Source organism: Pelophylax lessonae (genome assembly GCF_965119305.1).
Source record: "Pelophylax lessonae genome assembly, chromosome: 5".
In the NCBI taxonomy this organism is placed as follows: Eukaryota; Metazoa; Chordata; class Amphibia; order Anura; family Ranidae; genus Pelophylax; species Pelophylax lessonae.
In genome coordinates this window covers 132,714,763-132,734,452 of record NC_138772.1, presented here as the reverse complement: position 1 = coordinate 132,734,452, position 19,690 = coordinate 132,714,763, and the positions used below count along the sequence as shown (strand labels likewise).

The 19,690-nt window shown below is 45.4% G+C and overlaps 1 protein-coding gene across 3 annotated transcripts in view; it reads right to left on the bottom strand.

The window, feature by feature from the left end:
- PALS2 (protein associated with LIN7 2, MAGUK p55 family member) overlaps positions 1 to 19,690 on the bottom strand; it is a 311,218-nt gene that overhangs the window by 109,948 nt on the left and 181,580 nt on the right. For all 3 annotated transcript variants that reach the window (XM_082259378.1, XM_082259377.1, XM_082259376.1), the window contains exon 5: positions 17,913 to 18,140. In XM_082259378.1, the coding sequence (XP_082115504.1) occupies positions 17,913 to 18,140 (228 nt within the window). The remainder of the gene's footprint in view (positions 1 to 17,912; positions 18,141 to 19,690) is intronic.

Here is a 19,690-nt window from a genome sequence, read left to right as displayed (position 1 = left end):
GTAGTGAGAAAATGCAATGAAAAATGTACGCCCTTTGAAATTCTGATGGTGGGGATTTGTTTTTGGGGACCCGTACACAGCTAGGCTCCCAAAAAGTCCCACATATGTGGTATCCCTGTACTCAGGAGAAGCAGCAGAATATATTTTGGGGTGTAATTACACATATACCCATGGCATGTGTGAGCAATATATCATTTCAATGACAACTTTGTGTACAAAAAAAAAATATTTTTTTTAGTCATTTTTCAAACACCTGTGACAAAAAAATGAAATATTCAATGAGCTCAACATGCCTCTCAGAACATTCCTTAGGATGTCTACTTTCCAAAAAGTGGTAGTTTGGGGGGGTTTTGTACTGCCCTGCCATTTTAGCACTTCATGAAATGAGAAAGGCAGTCAGAAATTAAAGCTGCGTAAATTTCAGTATTTACACCATAGTTTGTAGACGCTATAACTTTTGCGCAAACCAATAAAAATACACTCATTGAATTTATTTTTGTCAAAGACATGTAGCCAAATATATTTTGGGCAAAAAAAAATACATAAATTGAGTATATTGGATATTTTTTAAAAGACAAAGTTGAAAATGTCATTTTTTTGCAAAATTTTCGCTCTTTTTTTTATTAATATCGCAAAAAATAAAAAGCGCAGAGGTGATCAAATAACACCAAAGAAAGCTCTGTTTGTGTGAAAAAAAGGACGTAAATTTCGTTTGGGTACCACATTGCATGACCGCACAATTGTCAGTTAAAGTCACAAAGTGCCGAGTCTTAAAATACCCCCTGGTCAGGAAGGGGGTAAAATCTTCCGGGGCTTAAGTGGTTAACTACGGGAAAGATTTGTGTCATTTTTATTGTTTTTTTTTACTAAAAAAACATTGCGGTGGACAGATCGGACCCCTAACTGACATTTTTGACACTTTTGGGGGTACCAGTGACATTACTACAGTAATCCGGGCTTAAAATATGCACTGTTACTGTAATAATGACACTGGCAGGGAAGAGGTTAACCCTGTGGGTAATCAATGTGTTAAACGTGAGCCTACAGGAGTGATTCTAACTGGGGGGGGGGGGGGGGTGGCTTCTGAAATTACCATAGAGACATGTAATCCTATATTAGAAGGATCAGAAGGGCTCTATGACCATTACAGGGAGAAGAACGGTCGGATGTGTTAACAACAGCTGACTGTCCTCCTCTTTCTCTCTGAGCGGGGAGCGATCGCGGGTGTCAGGCGGCAATAGGAGCCGCCTGCCCGTGCATCGGCTTCACCGCCGACAATCGCTGGCACGCTCTCACCCCCTAGCTGCCACCAAGCTACCAACGTACCCATAAGTCAGTTTGCCTAGGAGAGCCACCCTGCCGCAGTATATATGCGGTAAGCGGTCGGCAAGTGGTTAAAGTACAGAGTCAATTTAATATTCCGCCACCTATGGCAGACCTTTCCTCTCCATCCTGTCATGGAAGGCGGTAGAGGAAGTGTTTACACTTCTTGCTTCCTCCACCGGCTTCTGTGTCCTATTGCCAGGCACTCAGGACATGTGTAATGCTGTGCACATGTCACTGGGTGCCCAGAGTCCCCACATAGTGACTGCCGCATTTTTTTCATTTTTATAGAGCTTCCAGTGGCGGCTCCTGTCTGACCCAGCCCCGCCTGTGAGACTTGTGTAGTTCAGACCTGAGTGAAGTTTTATAAAACTCCTCCTTGGCTCTGTGCTACACGCGTCTGAAAGGCGGGGCAGAAACGAGGCTGCAATGCGCTGGAAAAAAGCCAGCGCATAGCTGCACCAAGAGGAGGTGAGCGAAAGCTATGGAGGGAGAGGGAGAAGAGGGGGGAGTGGTTGTGCATAGAGGCATTTGTGACCGCTGTGAATCGCAGTAGGGAGGAATTTGTCAAGCGGGGGTGAAGTTGTGAGAAGAGGTGACAGCTGGAAAAGGGGAGAGGGCAGGTGGTACAGGGGCAAGAGCTGAGAAGGGGCGTTGAAAGGTTGTTTAGAGTTGGCAGGGGGTGAAGGTGGAGGGTTGAAGGCATGAGAGCTTTGGATTGGGGCCATCTGTAGATGGGGGTGCAGAAGTAAAATGTGGAGGGGGGGATGAGACAAGCTGTAGTTGTGGACTGGGGGTGTAAGTTGCAGGGGTACAGAGGTGAGCTGTGGATGGGAGGGAAGAATTGGTAAGCTGTGGATGGGAGGGAAGAATTGGTAAGCTGTGGATGGGAGGGAAGAATTGGTAAGCTTTGGATGGGAGGGAAGAATTGGTAAGCTGTGGATGGGAGGGAAGAATTGGTAAGCTGTGGATGGGAGGGAAGAATTGGTAAGCTGTGGATGGGAGGGAAGAATTGGTAAGCTGTAGATGGGAGGGAAGAAGAGGTGAACTGTGGATGAAGGGCATAGGTGAGCTTAGGACAAGGGTTGCAGAGGTTAGGTGTAAATGGGGGGTACACAGGAGAGCAAGAGTTACATTGGGGAAGATATTTACTGCCCCTTGTGCTGATTTTTTTTTCTGTGCCCTGTGTGATACACACATCTCATCACTGCAGAGTACACTTTCCTGAGCTCTGTGTGGATAGGATATTAACTACCTGGGAGCTCAGGTAGTTTGTTAGACCTGGTTAATATGCGCTTCAGTTTGTATAAGAGCAGAGTGTATAGTAAGCTTTTAAAAAGCCCTTTTAAAGATTTTATCAAGACTTTTTGAAGCATTAAAAAAAAAAAATGTAAATTCCAGTATGGTAATGGTAAACACAGAATTTAAGTTCACCTTTATTAACATATTATATTACCCCTGTATTTTGGATGTAACATGTTACCTGCAAAAATATGTGCATTTATTTCAAATGGTGAACTTCGCCTTTAATGGGAGTGCTGACTGACCCTTTTAACAAGATTCAGCAGGCTGTCAACAAGTTTCAAGAAGGGCTGAAGCTTACTAGCATCTGGTTACGTAGATAGCTAGGTACTTTTATAGATGTTCTGATGTTCAAGGGGTTGTTTTTACAGCCAATTTTCAGCTTTCAGGTAAAAGTGATTCAGGCAGCTCTACTGGGCTCCAAAAGTCAGAACGGGGTATATGATGGACACCACTTATGTTATGTTTCCACAACGACCCCCTGCCTCTTGCACTCTGCTGTGCCATTTAAAAGTATACTACAAACATCACCACTGTGGCATACTTTTTGAATGGCACAAAAAATGTAGGGGAGAGAATGCACAACACAAGAACTGATGCCGGTCAGAGACCATTCCGATGCAGAAGGGTGCTGGACAGGCAACTCTGTTCTACATATCAGGAGCAATTTTTTCTTAAAATGCTAAATTTTCTCAGTTTAAGCATTCAATATTTTCTGTTGTGAATAAAAACTGAATTTTTGTAAAATCTTACCTGTAAAATTCCTTTCTCTGAGTCCTTCGACAGTTGCCGCCACCTCTAAGTCATCACTATTGGGTATTGACTTCTGCTCTGCAGGAGTAGCTAGGCATAAGACTTAGTCAAAAGAACAAAGACATTTGCATATACACACCCATAGGGGCTGTCCCCACTGGTCAATACCCCCCTGCAGTGAACACTCCCAACTCAGTTTGGTAGCATAGCAGTAAGTGAACAAGAAAAAACCTCAAAAGAGGGGCGGGGGCGGCGACTGTCGGAGGACTCAGAGAAAGGAATTTTACAGGTAAGATTTTACAAAGATTCCGTTTTCTCTTACGTCCTCCGACAGTCGCCGCCACCTCCAAGTCATCACTATTGGGATGTCCCAAAGCAGTGTAGACATGAGGGGTGGGAGACGCAACCGTAGAAAAGGCAACGCAGTACCCACATCAGAGAAGGGAACCTTACACGCACAGTAAGAGAACCTTCTGGGCAACAGAAAAGGCTCAACAGGAGCAACAGCCCAGGAAAGCAAATAACCCAGGGGATAAACAACCCCAACAGTCAGGGACCCACAACAAAACAAGGGTCCCTTATGACACTGCCGCACTGAGAACTCTGTGGCCAAAGGAGGCATCAGCTGATGCCAGAACATCTACCTTATAGAATTTGGAAAAGGTGTGCACCGACGACCAAGTCGCAGCCTTGCACACCTGGGCCACCGAGGCACGATGCCAGTAGGCCCAGGACGCAATCAAAGATCTGGTAGAGTGCGCCTTAACAGGGTAGGGTGGAACCCGTTCCTTCAAAGCATAGGCCTGTTCAATGGTCTGTCTGATCCATTTGGCAATGGTCGCTGCAGACGCAGCCATGCCCTTCCGAGGTCCCTCAGGAAGGACAAAGATGGAATCCGTCTTCAGAAAGTAGAACCTGATCGCCCTGACAACATCCAAGGAATGCAATGCAACCTCCTTGGGATGCTTAGGCTTCGTACAAAGCGAAGGCAGGACAATGTCCTCATTAAAGTGGAACTCGGACACCACCTTCGGAAGAAAAGACGGGTGTGGTCAAAAGACCACCTTATCCTTGTGAATTACCAAGTAAGGAGAGCGGCAAGACAACGCCGCCAGCTCCGATACTCTGCGAGCCGAAGTGATCGCCACTAAAAAGGCAACCTTCTTAGACAGCAGAGGCAATGATATCTCCCGGATGTTCTCAAAGAGAGAACGCTGTAACACGGACAGAACCAAGTTCAAGTCCTATGGAGGTAAAGGCTCCCTCCTGGGAGGAGCCAAATGTCACACACCTTGAATGAAGGTGCGAATTAAGGAATGAGACGCCACAGGGCGTTGGAAAAGAATAGCCAGTGCAGACACCTGGCCCTTTATCGTGGCCAGCGCCAGGCGCTGGTCCATCCCCGACTGGAGGAAAGCCAACACTCTCAACACCGAGTACGAGCGAGGGGAGAACCCCCTGGACTCACACCAGGCGAAATAAGCTTTCCAGGTACGGTAATAAATTTTACCAGAGGAGGTTTTCCTAGCCTTGATCAGGGTAGGAATGACCTCAGGGGAGATACCCCCGTCTCTCAGGACCTGGGTTTCAACAGCCAGGCCGTTAAAGCCAGCGACTGTAAAGCAGGATGGAAGATCGGTCCCTGAGACAGTAGATCTTCACGCATTGGCAAACGCCAAGGAGGCGCCACTGCCAGGTGAACAATGTCGGCGTACCAGGACCGGCGTGGCCAGTCTGGCGCCACCAGAATCACCAGGTGCGGTTCCGAGGCTAACCTGCGAAGGAACCTGGACAACAACTGAATCGGAGGAAAGGCATACATCAGACGATACTGATGTCAAGGGGCCACCAACGCATTCGAGGCGTCTGCCAGAGGATCACGCGTTCTTGCCACGAACCTTTCCACCTTGTGGTTTAGCCGAGACGCAAACAGATCCACGTCCGGGGATCCCCACTTTGCACAAAGCATTTGGAAGACCTCCGGGTGTAGGGATCATTCCCCCTGGTCCAGGGTCTGGCGGCTCAGATAGTCGGCCTGCCAATTCTCCACACCCGGAATGTGAACTGCTGAGATTGCCGGGACATGAGTCTCGGCCCAAGACAGAATGTCTGTCACCTCCCGGGCCGCCCGGGCACTCCTGGTGCCCCCTTGGTGGTTGATGTAAGCCACCGCGGTAGCATTGTCTGTCTGTACCCGAACCGGACGGCCCTGAAGTCGATCCGACCACTGGAAGAGACAGTTTGATCGCTCTCAATTCCAATATGTTGACCGGGAGGGAGGATTCCTCCCCTGACCAAGTGCCCTGGGCAGACAGGGTGCCCAGGACTCCACCCCAGCCTGACAGGCTGGCATCCGTGGCAATTACCGTCCACAGCAACGGACGGAAGGATTTTCCTTCTGACACAGCCGGGGACTGGAGCCACCACAGAAGATCCATTCTGGTCTGGCGACTCAATGAGACACTCAGATCCAAGGACTGAGGTAGCCTGTCCCACCTGGCCAGGATCTCCGCTTAAAGAGACCGTGTGTGAAACTGGGCAAAAGGGTATCGCCTCGAAGGCCGATACCATCAACCCTAGGGACCGCATGCAGGTCCTGAGTGACGAGGATGGCTTGTCCCTGAGGGACCTGATCTCATCCTGTAAGGTCCAGAGCTTGTCCTCCGGCAAGAACACCTTTGCTTGAGCAGAGTCCAGAACCATTCCCAGATAGAGAAGACGAACCGAAGGAGACAAGGTCGACTTCTGTACGTTGATGGTCCATCCGAACTCCTGGAGCGTCTGTACCGTGGTGGACAGATCACGCAGTAGGTCCTGGCGGACACTCGATCTTAAGAGGAGATCGTCCAGATATCCCAAGGCCGCAATGCCCTGAGCCCTCAGCAGGCCTAGAACCGGCGCCAACACTTTTTGTAAAGGCCCTTGGAGCTGAAGCGAGACCGAAAGGTAACGCTACAAACTGATAGTGGTCCTCCGCTATAGCGAACCGAAGGTACCTCTGGTGACCCTCGAAAATGGGGATGTGTAGGTACGCATCCTTCAGGTCTATAGAGGCCAGGAATTCCCCTGGACTCAGGGAGGCCACCACCGAGTGGAGAGATTCCATACGGAACTTTCGAACGCGCACGAAGCGGTTCAGAGCTTTCAGGTCCAGAATAGGACGTACCTTGCCCTCCTTTCTGGGCACAGTGAACAGATTGGAATAAAACCCCCGAAACCTGTCCCGATGAGGCACCGGGACAATCACCCCCTGGGCAAGGAGGTGCTGCACCGCTTATAGCAGGTCCTGCAGGCGCCCTGGGGTCAAATGAAGAATAGAGGGAAAAAATATGTCCGCCGGTCGGGAAAGGAATTCGATCTTGTACCCTGATCGAATGATTTCCTGAACCCACCTCTCCGGGATTCGGAGCAGCCAAGGTTGGAGGAAACCGCGCAAACGTCCCCCCACCCCTGAAACGGGTGAGGGCGCCCCTTCAGGCAGAGGCAGATTGACCCGCCGCACCGGCACTGCCGGACTTCTGTTTAACCGTCCAGGGCTTCTTCTGGCTACCTTGGCCCTTGAAGGGCTTGCCCTTGGTTTGATTCAGAAAGGCACGAAAAGACCCCTGGTTGGGTCGAGAGGCGGAACCCCGCTTGCCACGAAAGGACTTGTGCTTCGGGTTCTGGGGCAACATGGTGCTCTTGCCCCCCGTGACGCCTTTTACCAAGGTATCCAACGCCTCGCCAAAAAGGTGAGAACCAGCATAAGGAAAATCAGCAACTGTTTTCCGTGATGTCTGGTCAGCCGACCAGCTCTTCAGCCAGATCAGTCGACGGTTAAGCACCGCGACACTAGATAGGCGTGCTACCCAAAGGGGCCTCATTTAAGGCCGCATCGCAGAAATACATGACTCCTTGGTGAATTTGATCCACCATATCCAGCCTGACAGGTGGGACAGAATCAGACACGAGGTTGCTCCTAAGCACCTTAGTCCAATCAGCCACCGCCTGAGCCACCAGAACGGACGCGAAAACAGGTTTGAGCAAGGAACCCGGCACCGTGTAGGAATGGCGGGCCAGAGACTCCAACCTCCTGTCCGTGGGATCCCGAAAAACCCGGGGTCTCCTCAGTAGGAATCAAGGTAGCCTTGTTCAATAATGCCACAGTGTGATCTACCTGTGGAGGCACACACCATCGCGATTCTGTAGCCGGTGCGAAGGGATAAAGTAACTTAAACCGACTAGGTACCATGAATGGATGTTTTAAAGTGCACCACAGTTCATTAACAGTGTAATGAAAGTCAGCGGGGCAGGGAAAAACCTGCGCCGACTTGCGGGTCCTGTGTGTCCCAAATGAGGACACAATGCCCGGAGGACTGGGCTCATCCTCCAAATGTAGTTTCTTTTACAGAAACAATCAACTCATCCATGGTCGCGCGTTCTTCAGGCGACCCTGGGGGAGAAACATCAACCCCCTCCAGCTCCGCCTCAGACCCCAGCGGGTCTAAGGATGAGCGAGACCCTGAAAAGGGCACGCCCGCCGCAGCAGCCATATCACCATCTGAATCAGAGGAGAGAGATAATCTGGGCCTCTTCCTAGCAGCACGTTCAGCCATCAGCACCTCCATTTTGGACACTAAGGACGCCACTACAGTGGCCAAATCAGGCATAACAGGGGCCACAGCAGGACTGGGGTCCCCCACCAGGGCTGGGGGGAATTTGCTGTCCTGAGATTCCATTGCCCAAGTTGAAAATAACAGTGCAATAAAAGGGTACTGTCCCTTTAAAACCGCTGCGGAGTGCACAGCCCACCGCTATATGAACAGTGACCAAAGACCCCCAATAGGAGAAGAAAACTGAGCCAGAAATGACAAAACAGAAGGTTATGGAAGAGACAGCCTGCAGAGCACCACAGTGTTACCACCTAGATCGCTGCTTCAGAGGAAAAGGAAGTGAGGTCATGGGAGGCTGAACTATAAGCTGCAAATGACCCAGGGAAAATGGCTGCCCATAGAACTGAATGGGAGACTTCGGGAAAATGGCCGCCGACATGTGCATGGAACGATCGTTCTGCCACACGCAAAATGGCGCCAAAACAGCATGTAAATCAGCCAACAGTGAAGCCAACATGCTTGTCCAAAGTAAAGATGGCGGACCGCGCGGTTTTTCCCCGCTGCGGCCACCACACACACACAACGTCTGCACCCCCAAACACACACCGAAGTGACACAGGGGAAGGGGCCCCCAAATATACACACCGCACCGCAGCGTATGTATAGAGAAGACCCCACAGGGACCGGCACAGACATGGGGGAGACACAGCAACACAGGACTGCCACCCCAGACAGAGGCCCCACATAGAAGTACTTACCTGTACCAGATGGCATGGGGTGCCTCTCAGAACGAAAAGCCTCTGTCCTCATCTGACAGGGAATGCCGTTTTGCCAAGGACATTACACTGCATATCGCAGATGTGTCCAGTGAGGTAGCCACCTCACAGCTGCATCCCCGCTGCGAGCAGGGATGGGTCGTTCATAATGCCAGGACGAACCATGGCTGAACGCTCGATGGCGGGCTGGGGGTCCCTCTGACCCTCTGCCCTGGAGAACCAGGGCGGCCAGTCCAATTCCCAGCCTCGCATGAATCCATCTTCATCCGAAGAGTCGACTAAAAACTAAAGCTGACAAAAGAAACAGCTAGTATAACAAAGAAAAAACTGACATTTTTGAAAGAAAATTAAATAAAAAAAAGATCAGAAAGGCTGAGACCGGAGCCCCAGCACAGGGAAAGCCTAACTACTCCTGACGCTAGGCAGAAACAAACTGGGTTGGGAGTGTTCACTGCAGGGGGGTATTGACCAGTGGGACAGCCCCTATGGGTGTGTATATGAAAATGTCTTTGTTCTTTTGACCAAGTCTTATGCCTAGCTACTCCTGCAGAGCGGAAGTCAATACCCAATAGTGATGACTTAGAGGTGACGGCAACTGTCGGAGGACGTAAGAGAAATATGGATTTATGAGATTTGCAAATCATGGCATTGAATTTTTATGTAGATTTTTACAAAGCGTTCCAACTCTTTGGGAATTGGGGCTGTACTTTAACCCATCAGCATAACACTAGACACAATGGCATGTTTATGACGGATTGCAACATATTCTTGGGATGATGAGACATCCATCAGAAAATCAGATGGATTATTATCTGATTGAAATTTCAGGTGGTGGTTTTCACTGATGCAGGAAAGACATTTGATCCAGGGTTAAAGGATAAGTTCACCTTTTTTTCTGAATTACAACTCTCCTATGTTCCAATATCATAATAATGTACTTTTTTTGCAGAAAAGAAAAAGCTTTCTATTTATCCTATACAGCCATTACCTGAAAAAAAAAATTAAAAAAACAACTTTACAGACCTTAGAACGTGAAAACTGTTAAGACACAGGAAGGACTTCACCAGTTGACCTCATTAGCACACACCCTGCAGCTGCGTTCCCATTCTAGGCAATGGCTCCCACCCACCTCCTCTGGTGTATGGTGTTCCAATGCAATCAATCAGTGATCACCCTTCTCACTAAATTCATAGGCATTGATTTTTTACCTTACTTTCAACTTGTATATATTATATTGTTCATTTGACAGTGTGTGCAGGAGCTGAGCGATCAGATAACAGCCTCTGTGGATTAGAGCTGTAGTAATGAAAACTGGAGAAGCCCTTGGTTCTATGAAGCTCACCATACACTATACAATTAGATCTACCATCTGCCTGATTGCATAGAATGATTGGATAGATGGTGTGTCCTCTTATTATATATCATTTTGTTAAATCTAGAGATTTTACAGAGATCATATAATTATAGTGTATGGCTACCTTTATACACCTAAAATTAACTAGCTGCGCTTTTGGTACCATAAATTGCTAATGGCACAACAAATGCATAAGCAAAACACATTTTGCCACGTGAAAAAAAAAAAAAAGTGACAAAGAAAAGCACAAAGTAAAAAATGTGCAACCCACATCATGCCAAAAAGTCCCATGAGCTACTTTGCCACAGGCAGGGCAGCCAATTGAACTCAACAGGCTGCCCTATGTATGTCACAGGAAAAACAAGCCAAAAAAAAAAAAACACACTCCAAACTACGCTAGGTTTGAATGAGGCCTACAACTAAAATTGGTTTATTTACATAAGAACAATGAGCCTTCATTAACATCTGTGTGTTTCAAAATGCATGGCAAACCCCAACAGAAAATGCGTAATTGGACTTGCGTTGCAGAAAGGCGCTGCAAACGCACAGAAAAGCACGGCAAAAAATACACCACACTCTGCTCTAAAAAATATTCTGGAGTTTCTTGGGCAAGATTGTTGCATATAAGGCAGCCCTTTCAAATGATTGTGCTGCCCTATGTGTGACATGCAAAAACACTCAAAAATGCCAAAAAAAAAAAAAAAAGCACAAATGAGTTCCTGCACACAAGATGTGAACAGGGTCTGATAGCCGAGTGTTTCCATCCACAATGCAATCTGATTGTACAATCTCTGTACAATTTCCAGTAGATTTACCAGAACTATGGAATAGGTGGACCCACCTGAACAATCTATTCAATTTGCATCAAATCAGACAGGCCCTTGTACTACATAACTGATATAGATCTAAAGGAGATTTTACAATCAGATTGTACAGAAAATGATTGGAGGGTGGTATAGTAATGAGGGAGGTGTGGTCCAGAAAGGTTAACACGCCTTATCACGTCTTTTTCTGTGATGCAGCAAGGCAGTGCATTCTGGGATTTAAGGCTTCCTGGATGTCACGATCTACAGGAAGTGATGGAAACAAAATATTTTAAAACACTCAAATTAACATGACATTTCAAAAATTTCCATAAATGAGGTAAGAGAGAGCCAAGCACATTAGGATGACTGAACCAGAAATAACAATAGAAAATGCTTCTATCATCATGAAAATTTAAATTATTCCTGAAAAAGTGAACTTAGATTTTAACTCCTGTCTTTCCAATTACCACAGTAATATAGTTTAGCCAAAAATAAATGATAAAATTCCCAGGCTGTAAGTACAGTATCAGAGAACCTAATTGCATTCTTACATTTCAGTGGGTAAGGAGCTTCCACCTGCTAATACACAAATACAAGGTGACAACCCCCAATGGATGCTAGGTGTACATCTGTTACTGTCTATAAGGGGTGTTTGCTATGCATCCAGATCAGCATCTTAATTACGGCTCCCCCTGACTTTGTGATATACACCAGGAAGAGCTATTGGTGGAGATCCTGGCAGGCTGGACTGTTGTACATTGTCAGTGATTATTAATCTTCTGGTGAAAGCCTAGTGGTGAAGGGCTTGCACTGGAGACACGTGTTTCTGCTGCACTGAAAGGTGTCACTATTGGCAGATCTTCAAGTGGACATTTTATTATACTTTGACATCTTGTTAAATCACAAGGACACTTTGTAATTACATGTACAGTGTTTATAACCACATTTTTGCATGCCATTTTAATTTTGCACAGCTTACATACAAGTAAGATATGTTAAAATGATTTTTCATCATTTGTAAATTTTATGCGCTGCCAATTTTTTGTGTCCCGATGTATAAATATATATACATTCACATACATACATATACACACACTGAAAAATACATGATTATGCAGTAGCAGCAGTGTAATGCAGGCCATACATGGATCGAATTCCAAACTCCTTTTCTTTTGGAAATCAGAAATTGTGTGTTTTGTAATCTGATGGTGCCACCATTGATTTGGAAATTCCCAGCCTTCAATTTCTCCTCATGTTACAGAAAATGGGATTTTTGTACTTACCATAAAATCCATTTCTCTGAGTTCATTGACCGACGGATCGCTCCATAAATCATAACTAGTGGGTTATATTGCCTCCTCCAGGAGTAGGACTAGGCAGAACAAAAAACACTTGGCTATGCCCATGGGCCATCCTCAGCTGGTATATAACCCCAATCTCTGCTCTAGGTAATCAGTTTAATAGCAAGCAGTATTATAAGTATCAGAACTCCATAGAGGGGTGGGTGCTGTGTTCGTCGAAATCAGAGAAATGGATTTTACGGTAAGTTCAAAAATCCCATGTTCTCTTTTGTTCGTCAACGGACACAGCACTCCATAAATCATAACTAGTGGGATGTCCAAGAGCAGTGCTAAAAGGAAATTGAGGGGTGCGGAAAATAGCCTAAAACCCAGTCAATATACACTTATTGGCATTTTTTTTTACCAAAAATATTTGGCAGAATACAAATTGGCCTAAAATGATGAAAAAAAACGATTACATTTTTTTTATTAGGAATGTCATAGCAGAAAGTGGAAAATATTGTTTTTTTTTCAGAATTGTCACTATAGTTTATAGCGCAAAAATAAAAATCGCGCAGGTGATCAAATACTACCAAAAGAAAGCTCTATTTGTGGGAAAAAAAGGAGATCAATATTATTTGGGTATAGTGTCGAACGACCATGCAATTGTCTGTTAAAGTAACGCAATGCCGAATCGCAATAAACGGCCTGGTCATTAAGGAGGAAAATCTTCCAGTCCAGAAGTGGTTAAACAGCAGCCTGCAAAACTTTGCAACCAAAAGAAGCATCTACAGATGCCAAAGTATCTACCTCACAGAATTTTGTGAAGGTATGCACGGACGACCAAGTGGCCGCCTTGCAAACTTGCGATATGGAAGCCTGATGACGAAAGGCCCAAGAAGCACTCAGCGGCCTAGTAGAACGCGGGAAAGGTGGAACCTGACCTTTAATGGAATAGGCCTGAGTCCCCGTCTGACTAATCCATCTGGAGATGGTAGCCGAAGAAGCGACCAGCCCTTTTCTTGGTCCATCCATAACCACAAAAAGCAAGTCTGAACTCCAAAAAGACTCAGTAGCTGCCAGATACACCCGAATCGCACAAACCACATCCACGGTATGCAAAGCAAATTCCCTGGGATGAGCAAGCTTGGGACCCAAGGAAGGCAACACAATGTCCTCATTCAAATGGAACTCAGAAACACTTTGGGCAGAAATGATGGACAGGGACGAAGAACGACTTTATGACTACTAAATAGGGACTGCGACAGGATAATGCGGCCAATCAATTCCGATACCCTGTGGGCCGAGGTAATAGTCACCAAGAATGTAACCTTCTGGGATAAAGTTAGGCAAGGGAATCTCCCAAATATTCTCAAATTGAGGTTTCTGGAGAACCGAAAGTACAAAATTTAAATCCCATGACTGCAAGAGTCACCATACAGGTGGAGCCACATGTCGAACCCCCTGAATGAAGGTACGAACCCTAAAGAGTGTGTCGCAAGGGGTTGCTGAAAGAAGATGGCCAAGGCAGACACCAGGCCTTTGATGGTAATCACGGCCAACTTCTGATCAATGCCCTGTTGAAGAAAGGTTAAGATTCAAGCCACAGAAAAGGATCGAGAAAGAGCGCCAATTGACTCACACCAAGAAATGTATGCTTTCCACATACGATGGTATACCTTGCTGGAAGACGACTTCCTCGCCCTTTACCACAGTAAGGATCATTGATCCAGACAGACCTCTATCCCTCAGTACCCAGCTTTCAATAGCGAAGCCATTAAAACCAGCAACTGCAAAGCAGAATGGTAGATCAGCCCTTTGGACAACTGGTGTTTTCTGAGAGGAAGCCCCCAAGGGACGTTTATGGCCACCAGACTGATGGGAAGATCCTTGCCCTTGATTCTTCTCAGGAATTGCATAAGAAGCCTGAGCTGAGGATGATACTGGCCTTACCGTGACCCTTGAACGCTTGTGGCGTCTGCCAGAGGAACCCGTGATCTCGCCACAAACCTCGGTACCCTCCTGTGGAGCCAAAACGTGCTAAAGGAGCTGCATGTAGGACTGTGCAAACAGAACTGTCTTGAAGGTGGATACCACCAGACTCAGAACTTGAATGCAAAATAGGAGAGAGAACTATCTGTGTGACAGCAGCCAGTGAAGCACGGCCTGTGGCTTCTGAAGTTTGTCCAGAGGAAGGACCACCCCGGTCAGAAATAGAATCAGACCTAGGTAAATCAATTACCTGGAAAGGGATAAGGGGGACCTTAGGTAGTCCAGACATCACCTGAACCTTTGCAGGAATTACATCCGCACATGGAGACTCAGAACCTAAAAAACCTGAAAAAGACAACCTTTGTCCCCCTTTCTGGGTACCCCCAAAACAAACATTTTGCGTATCTCCCTGATGCTCAAAGAAGTCCACCGGGCCGGACACCAGCAAAGATGTCCCCCCATCCCAATATTGGGTGAGGCCAGACCTTCATGCTGAAAGTCTTGTCTGCTGGTCCGGGGAAGCTAGCTCTGGGCTTACCAGAACAAGGTTGTTTGGAACCTCCTGGGGAAGATTTAAAAGATCCATTTCTCTTATTCCTCGTTCCAGAAGCACAAAATAATTTTCTATAGGCTGAGAAGGAGGGCCCCCATCTGAGGTGAGGCTCCTTCCCTTTCCTTAACTGTGGCAGGAAGTTACTCTCCCCTCCCTAGATACCCTTAATGTCATCCAGGGTAGCCCCAAACAAGCTATCACCTTGAAAGGGCAGATCAACGAGAGCTTTCCAAGAGGCTTGGTCTGCAGACCAATTCTTAAGCTACAGCACGCGCCTAATCACAACCGCTGAAAACAAAGTTTGGACAGCACGGAGCTGTATCCAAAGCTTCATCACAAAAACTGCAGCCCATTGACCAACTGGTCCCCAAATTTAACATAAGCAGGGTACCTGCTCACCCCCCAGGCCCTGGCGCAAAAGCTTGGCCCATTCAGTTAGGGTCTGAGGCACCAGGGCTGAGGCAAAGACTGGCCAAAATGCCGAACCAGCCATAGTAAACATGTTGCATGCCACAGCCTCCGCTTTCCTGTCACCCGGGTCCTTAAAGGACGGGGATTCCTCTACTGGGATCATGGTTGCTTTATTCAACCTGAAAAAAGGAGAGTCTACCACTGGTGGAAAAGTCCACTTTTTTTAAAAGTGATTCCTCAAAAGGGTAACGTACAACAAAACATCGGGGGACCACAAAGGGTAGTTTTGGTTGTTCCCATTCCCTACAGGAAAACCTGTCAAAATAAGGCACATAAGGAAAAACCTTTGGAGTACAATGTAACGTATGCATACCAAACGACACAGCCACGTCTGTGGCTACATCAGCCTCATCCTCCACCTTTAACGTCTAACGTACTGCAGTAGTAACTGCATCTACCAGCAGCTTTTCATTCGCACTATCGGAGGGATTGGGGTGTGATATCAAGTCCCCCAGGACGGGCTGCATCCACGGCGGCATCTGGCCCCGAATCAGATGACACATACTGAGCAGGGGAACGCGGGGGAAGCTTCCTTCTGGGCCTTTGCCCACATGCCACTGCCACCCGGGACACTAAGAACTGCAGGACTGCCCTCAGTGCAACCATGGGAAGCTGGGGTTCCGAGGGACCTGCCACCTCCATGAAGGGGTCAGTGGAGGAAATGAGACCCTGAGGTCCCATAAGGAAAGACCTTGCAGTACAAAAACGATCTTTTGGCACCACTAAAAGGATCCCCTCAAGGTTTAGGGTACCTATAAGCAGAGAGAGAGAACAGGGACCCCCCAAAGACCCACCATACTGACCGGAGGAGCACCGAGAATTCAAACCCAGCATCATCATGGATGCTCTTCCTCCGACTCAGACCCAAGCCTGGTCATATGTGACTCTGCGAGACGTTTAATTCGCGAGCCAGCTATGAGGCTATGTCATGCCCGATCTAGCGCATAGCTGCAGTCTGCACGCGCTCGCTGGCTGGACTGGGGGGACCAATGGGTCTAGATTATCCAGCTCGGCAGTTGATTGTAGATCTCCAGAGAGAAACAACAAACCGGATGCAAAAAATGAGAAAATTGCTATGACCAGGGATCCCAGCTGGGAGCGTAGGTCCTTACTCCTGACTAGACAGATTAAAACTGATTACCTAGAGCAGAGAGGGGGGTTATATACAGGCTTTTTTTTGTTCTGCCTAGACCTACTCCTGGAGGATGCAATATAACCCGTTAGTTATGATTTATGGAGCGCTGTATCCGTCGATGAACGAAAGTGAAAAGAAAATTAGTGTACAGGAATCTTTTTTTTTTTTCCAGGTCACAGCTCATGCACATTTCTTTTTCGATTATATTTCTCGCACGATTGTCCCATCATTGTTAGAAACGTGTACTTTTTTAAAAATATTTCCAACATGCCTAATCACTCAAATTCAATGGCTGCACGAAAATCTGCTGTTGTTGTGGCCCACTAGTGGTGTGAATTAGAAAGAAAATTATTTCAGAATTCGACCCATGTATGGCAGGCTTAAGGCTATGTTCACATCTGATGATTAGGGATCACCGGCAAAATCACCATGATTCTGCCTGCGATTCCAAATCGCGCTGAAATGGTGGCAAAACACACCATGCGGTTTTGGGTGCCATTAATTTTTAAACCACGTGGTGTGGTTTTGCCATAATTGTCACGTGATAAATCGAGTAGCAATAGTGGCAAACTGCATCTTGTACAGCTTGTCGCCTAAAAAGGCGCAGGAGCTTATTTTGGCTAACAATTTTGAGCGATGCAATAATTGCAACAAAACTGTACCGCGTTTGAGGTGCCATTAAAAATAAAAAGCATACAAACACGCATGGTGTGTTTTGCCACTATTGCAGTACGATTTGGAATTGCGGGCAGAATATTGGCGATTCTGCCCATGATTCCAAAATCACCAGATGTGAACATGACCTTAAGCTGGCTATACATGGGGCCATTTTTTTGGTTCAACTATTTTGGTTGAATGAAAAAAACTGACCCTATTCCCCCATCCACACATTCGATGTGGAAGTTGGAATCCTCCCCACCGTGTCATTTTATTCTGACAGGGGGGAGAATCCACACCATCAGCACACATAGATCAGCACTGCAGCCTATTGCCTGTGGCGTAGTAGGAGAGAAAATATACAGACGGGGGTTGAACAGAAGTCAATTGGCAGATCGACTTCTATTCAACCACAGTGGCCACACATGGATCGAAATTTGCCCGCTCCCTCTTGAATTGTCGGAATTTCGATCTAAGCATGGCCAGCTCAAAGCTTGCTACACATACAATTTTCTTCTACAATTTTCCTTTAGATTTACCAAAATCATATAATATGAGGTTAAACCTAAACATTTTCAAATTGTATGCAATCAAACAGGCCCTTGCACTACATAGTTGAAGGTAAATCTAAAGGTAAATGAACAAAAAAATTGTATCATATGTAGCCAGCTTTAGGGATGAAAGTGTATTCCTTGATAAATCCCAATTTGCATACAATAAGGTTTTTCATCATATATATCCATTTCAGAAATTCATCTTCACAAATCCTTATTACGTCTAAAATAGTATAATTCATTGATGTATCACAAAGATAAATATAAATACTTCTCAGATGGGGATTTACATAGTAAGTGTAATCTAAATCCAGGAAAAAGACTAAAGGTACAAATGTAGTGAAATATTCTACGAGACACTGACCTGCTGAGGGGTAATTGTATCTTTATAGCTTGGAAGTATTTTAAGAGTAACACTACCACTGATACTCTTGAGCAGCTCTTGTAATTCCTTTGGATTATTTCCCACTTCATGGCCATTAACTTCTTTAATGATATCTCCCACGTGAAGAAGACCTTGTCGATCGATCATTCCGCCATGGAGGATCCGAGCAATTACTAGATTATTATTTTCCACTTTAAATGTCACACCCTGTAAAAGCAGGCAAGATATAAAACAGTGGAACAAGAAAAAAAAAAAAAAAAACAAACATGGTCTTTTAAAGAAAATACAAATTCTGTGCTTTAGTATGGTCGTCGTCATAACAAAAGGATGTTATAAACTGATATTATGTATATTTTATACACTTGTATAAAATATTCATAAACAGGCATTCACTGAAGGGTGCCACCCATGGCGTTTAGAGGTTGATTTACTAAAGAGGAATAGACTGTGCACTTTAGCACAGTTTCTCCAGAATTTAGTAAAGGAAAGCTCTACTTCTTAAGAAATACCCAATCACACTCAAGGAAAATAAAAAAACAGCACTTTTGCTTGCACATGATTGGATGATGGAAGTCAGCAGAGCTCTCCCTCATTTACCAAACTCTGGAGCAACTGCACTTGCAGAGTGCAACTGCACTTGCAAAAAGTGCGTAGTCTATTTGCCTTATGTAAATGAACCCTTTAGCTGGCAAAGGATATTTTCTAATAAGGAAGCAGCCCAGCACTGATTGCGTGCTTTGTGGAAGCCTCTATGTCATCTGAGGGAGTTGGCATTGCTGCTAATTAGCCCCATTTTAAACAGAGCATTTGATTTGTTCTGCTCCTCCCACTACTTGCCCACTGTCAATTCCCAGCTGTCAAAAGTATTGCACAGCAGGAGTGGTTGCTAAAATGAAGCTGCTCCTGTTCAAAATGACACTTGCATAGAGAAGAAAAAAACAAAACGAAAAAATGAAAAAAAAAGACCCCAAACAAATCTGCCATACTTTGTACCAGAAAATGCACTTTAGAATCACTATAAATAGGCCAAATGACAGATTAAAATGTACCATTTCATTATATATATATATATATATATATATATATATATATATATATATATATATATATATATATACATATACACACACACACACACACACACACACACACACACACACACATACCACACACAGTATACACACACACGCACTTTTGATTGCATATAAAAATATTTACAAAATGTTTTTTTATTGTGAGTGCAGTGGACAAAACTGCATGGTATGCATATCAGTAGCTTGAAAACAGGTTGTACTGCGACTAAAAAAGAAGGGGTTATCTCCTTGTAGAGGTTGAGGTGGTATGTAGAGAGGCCTGGTTCAGGCCTTAATTTGCTGACTATCATCACGATTGTGAAACGGTTTTTAAGAACATCACATTCTGGATATGCAGATGTACAGTAGATGCAGACATCAATCTCACTTTGAAATTTGTTTTTAAATATTTATTGAACAAGAATGTTTGTTACAGCCAACACGTTTTGGAGGATAGGCTCCCCCCTTTCTTTAGTGTAGGAGTACAAAAAAACAAAGTATATATTTATATGTATATAGAGACTAGATGTACATTTACAATATAAAAATATATTTAAATAAATACACAAATAAAAATGTATACAATATATGTAATGTATCCATGCAAGACAATCATTTCTAAAAATGTAGGTCTCATCAGTAAAAAATAAATACATATATAAAATAAAAACATAATTTGTAAAA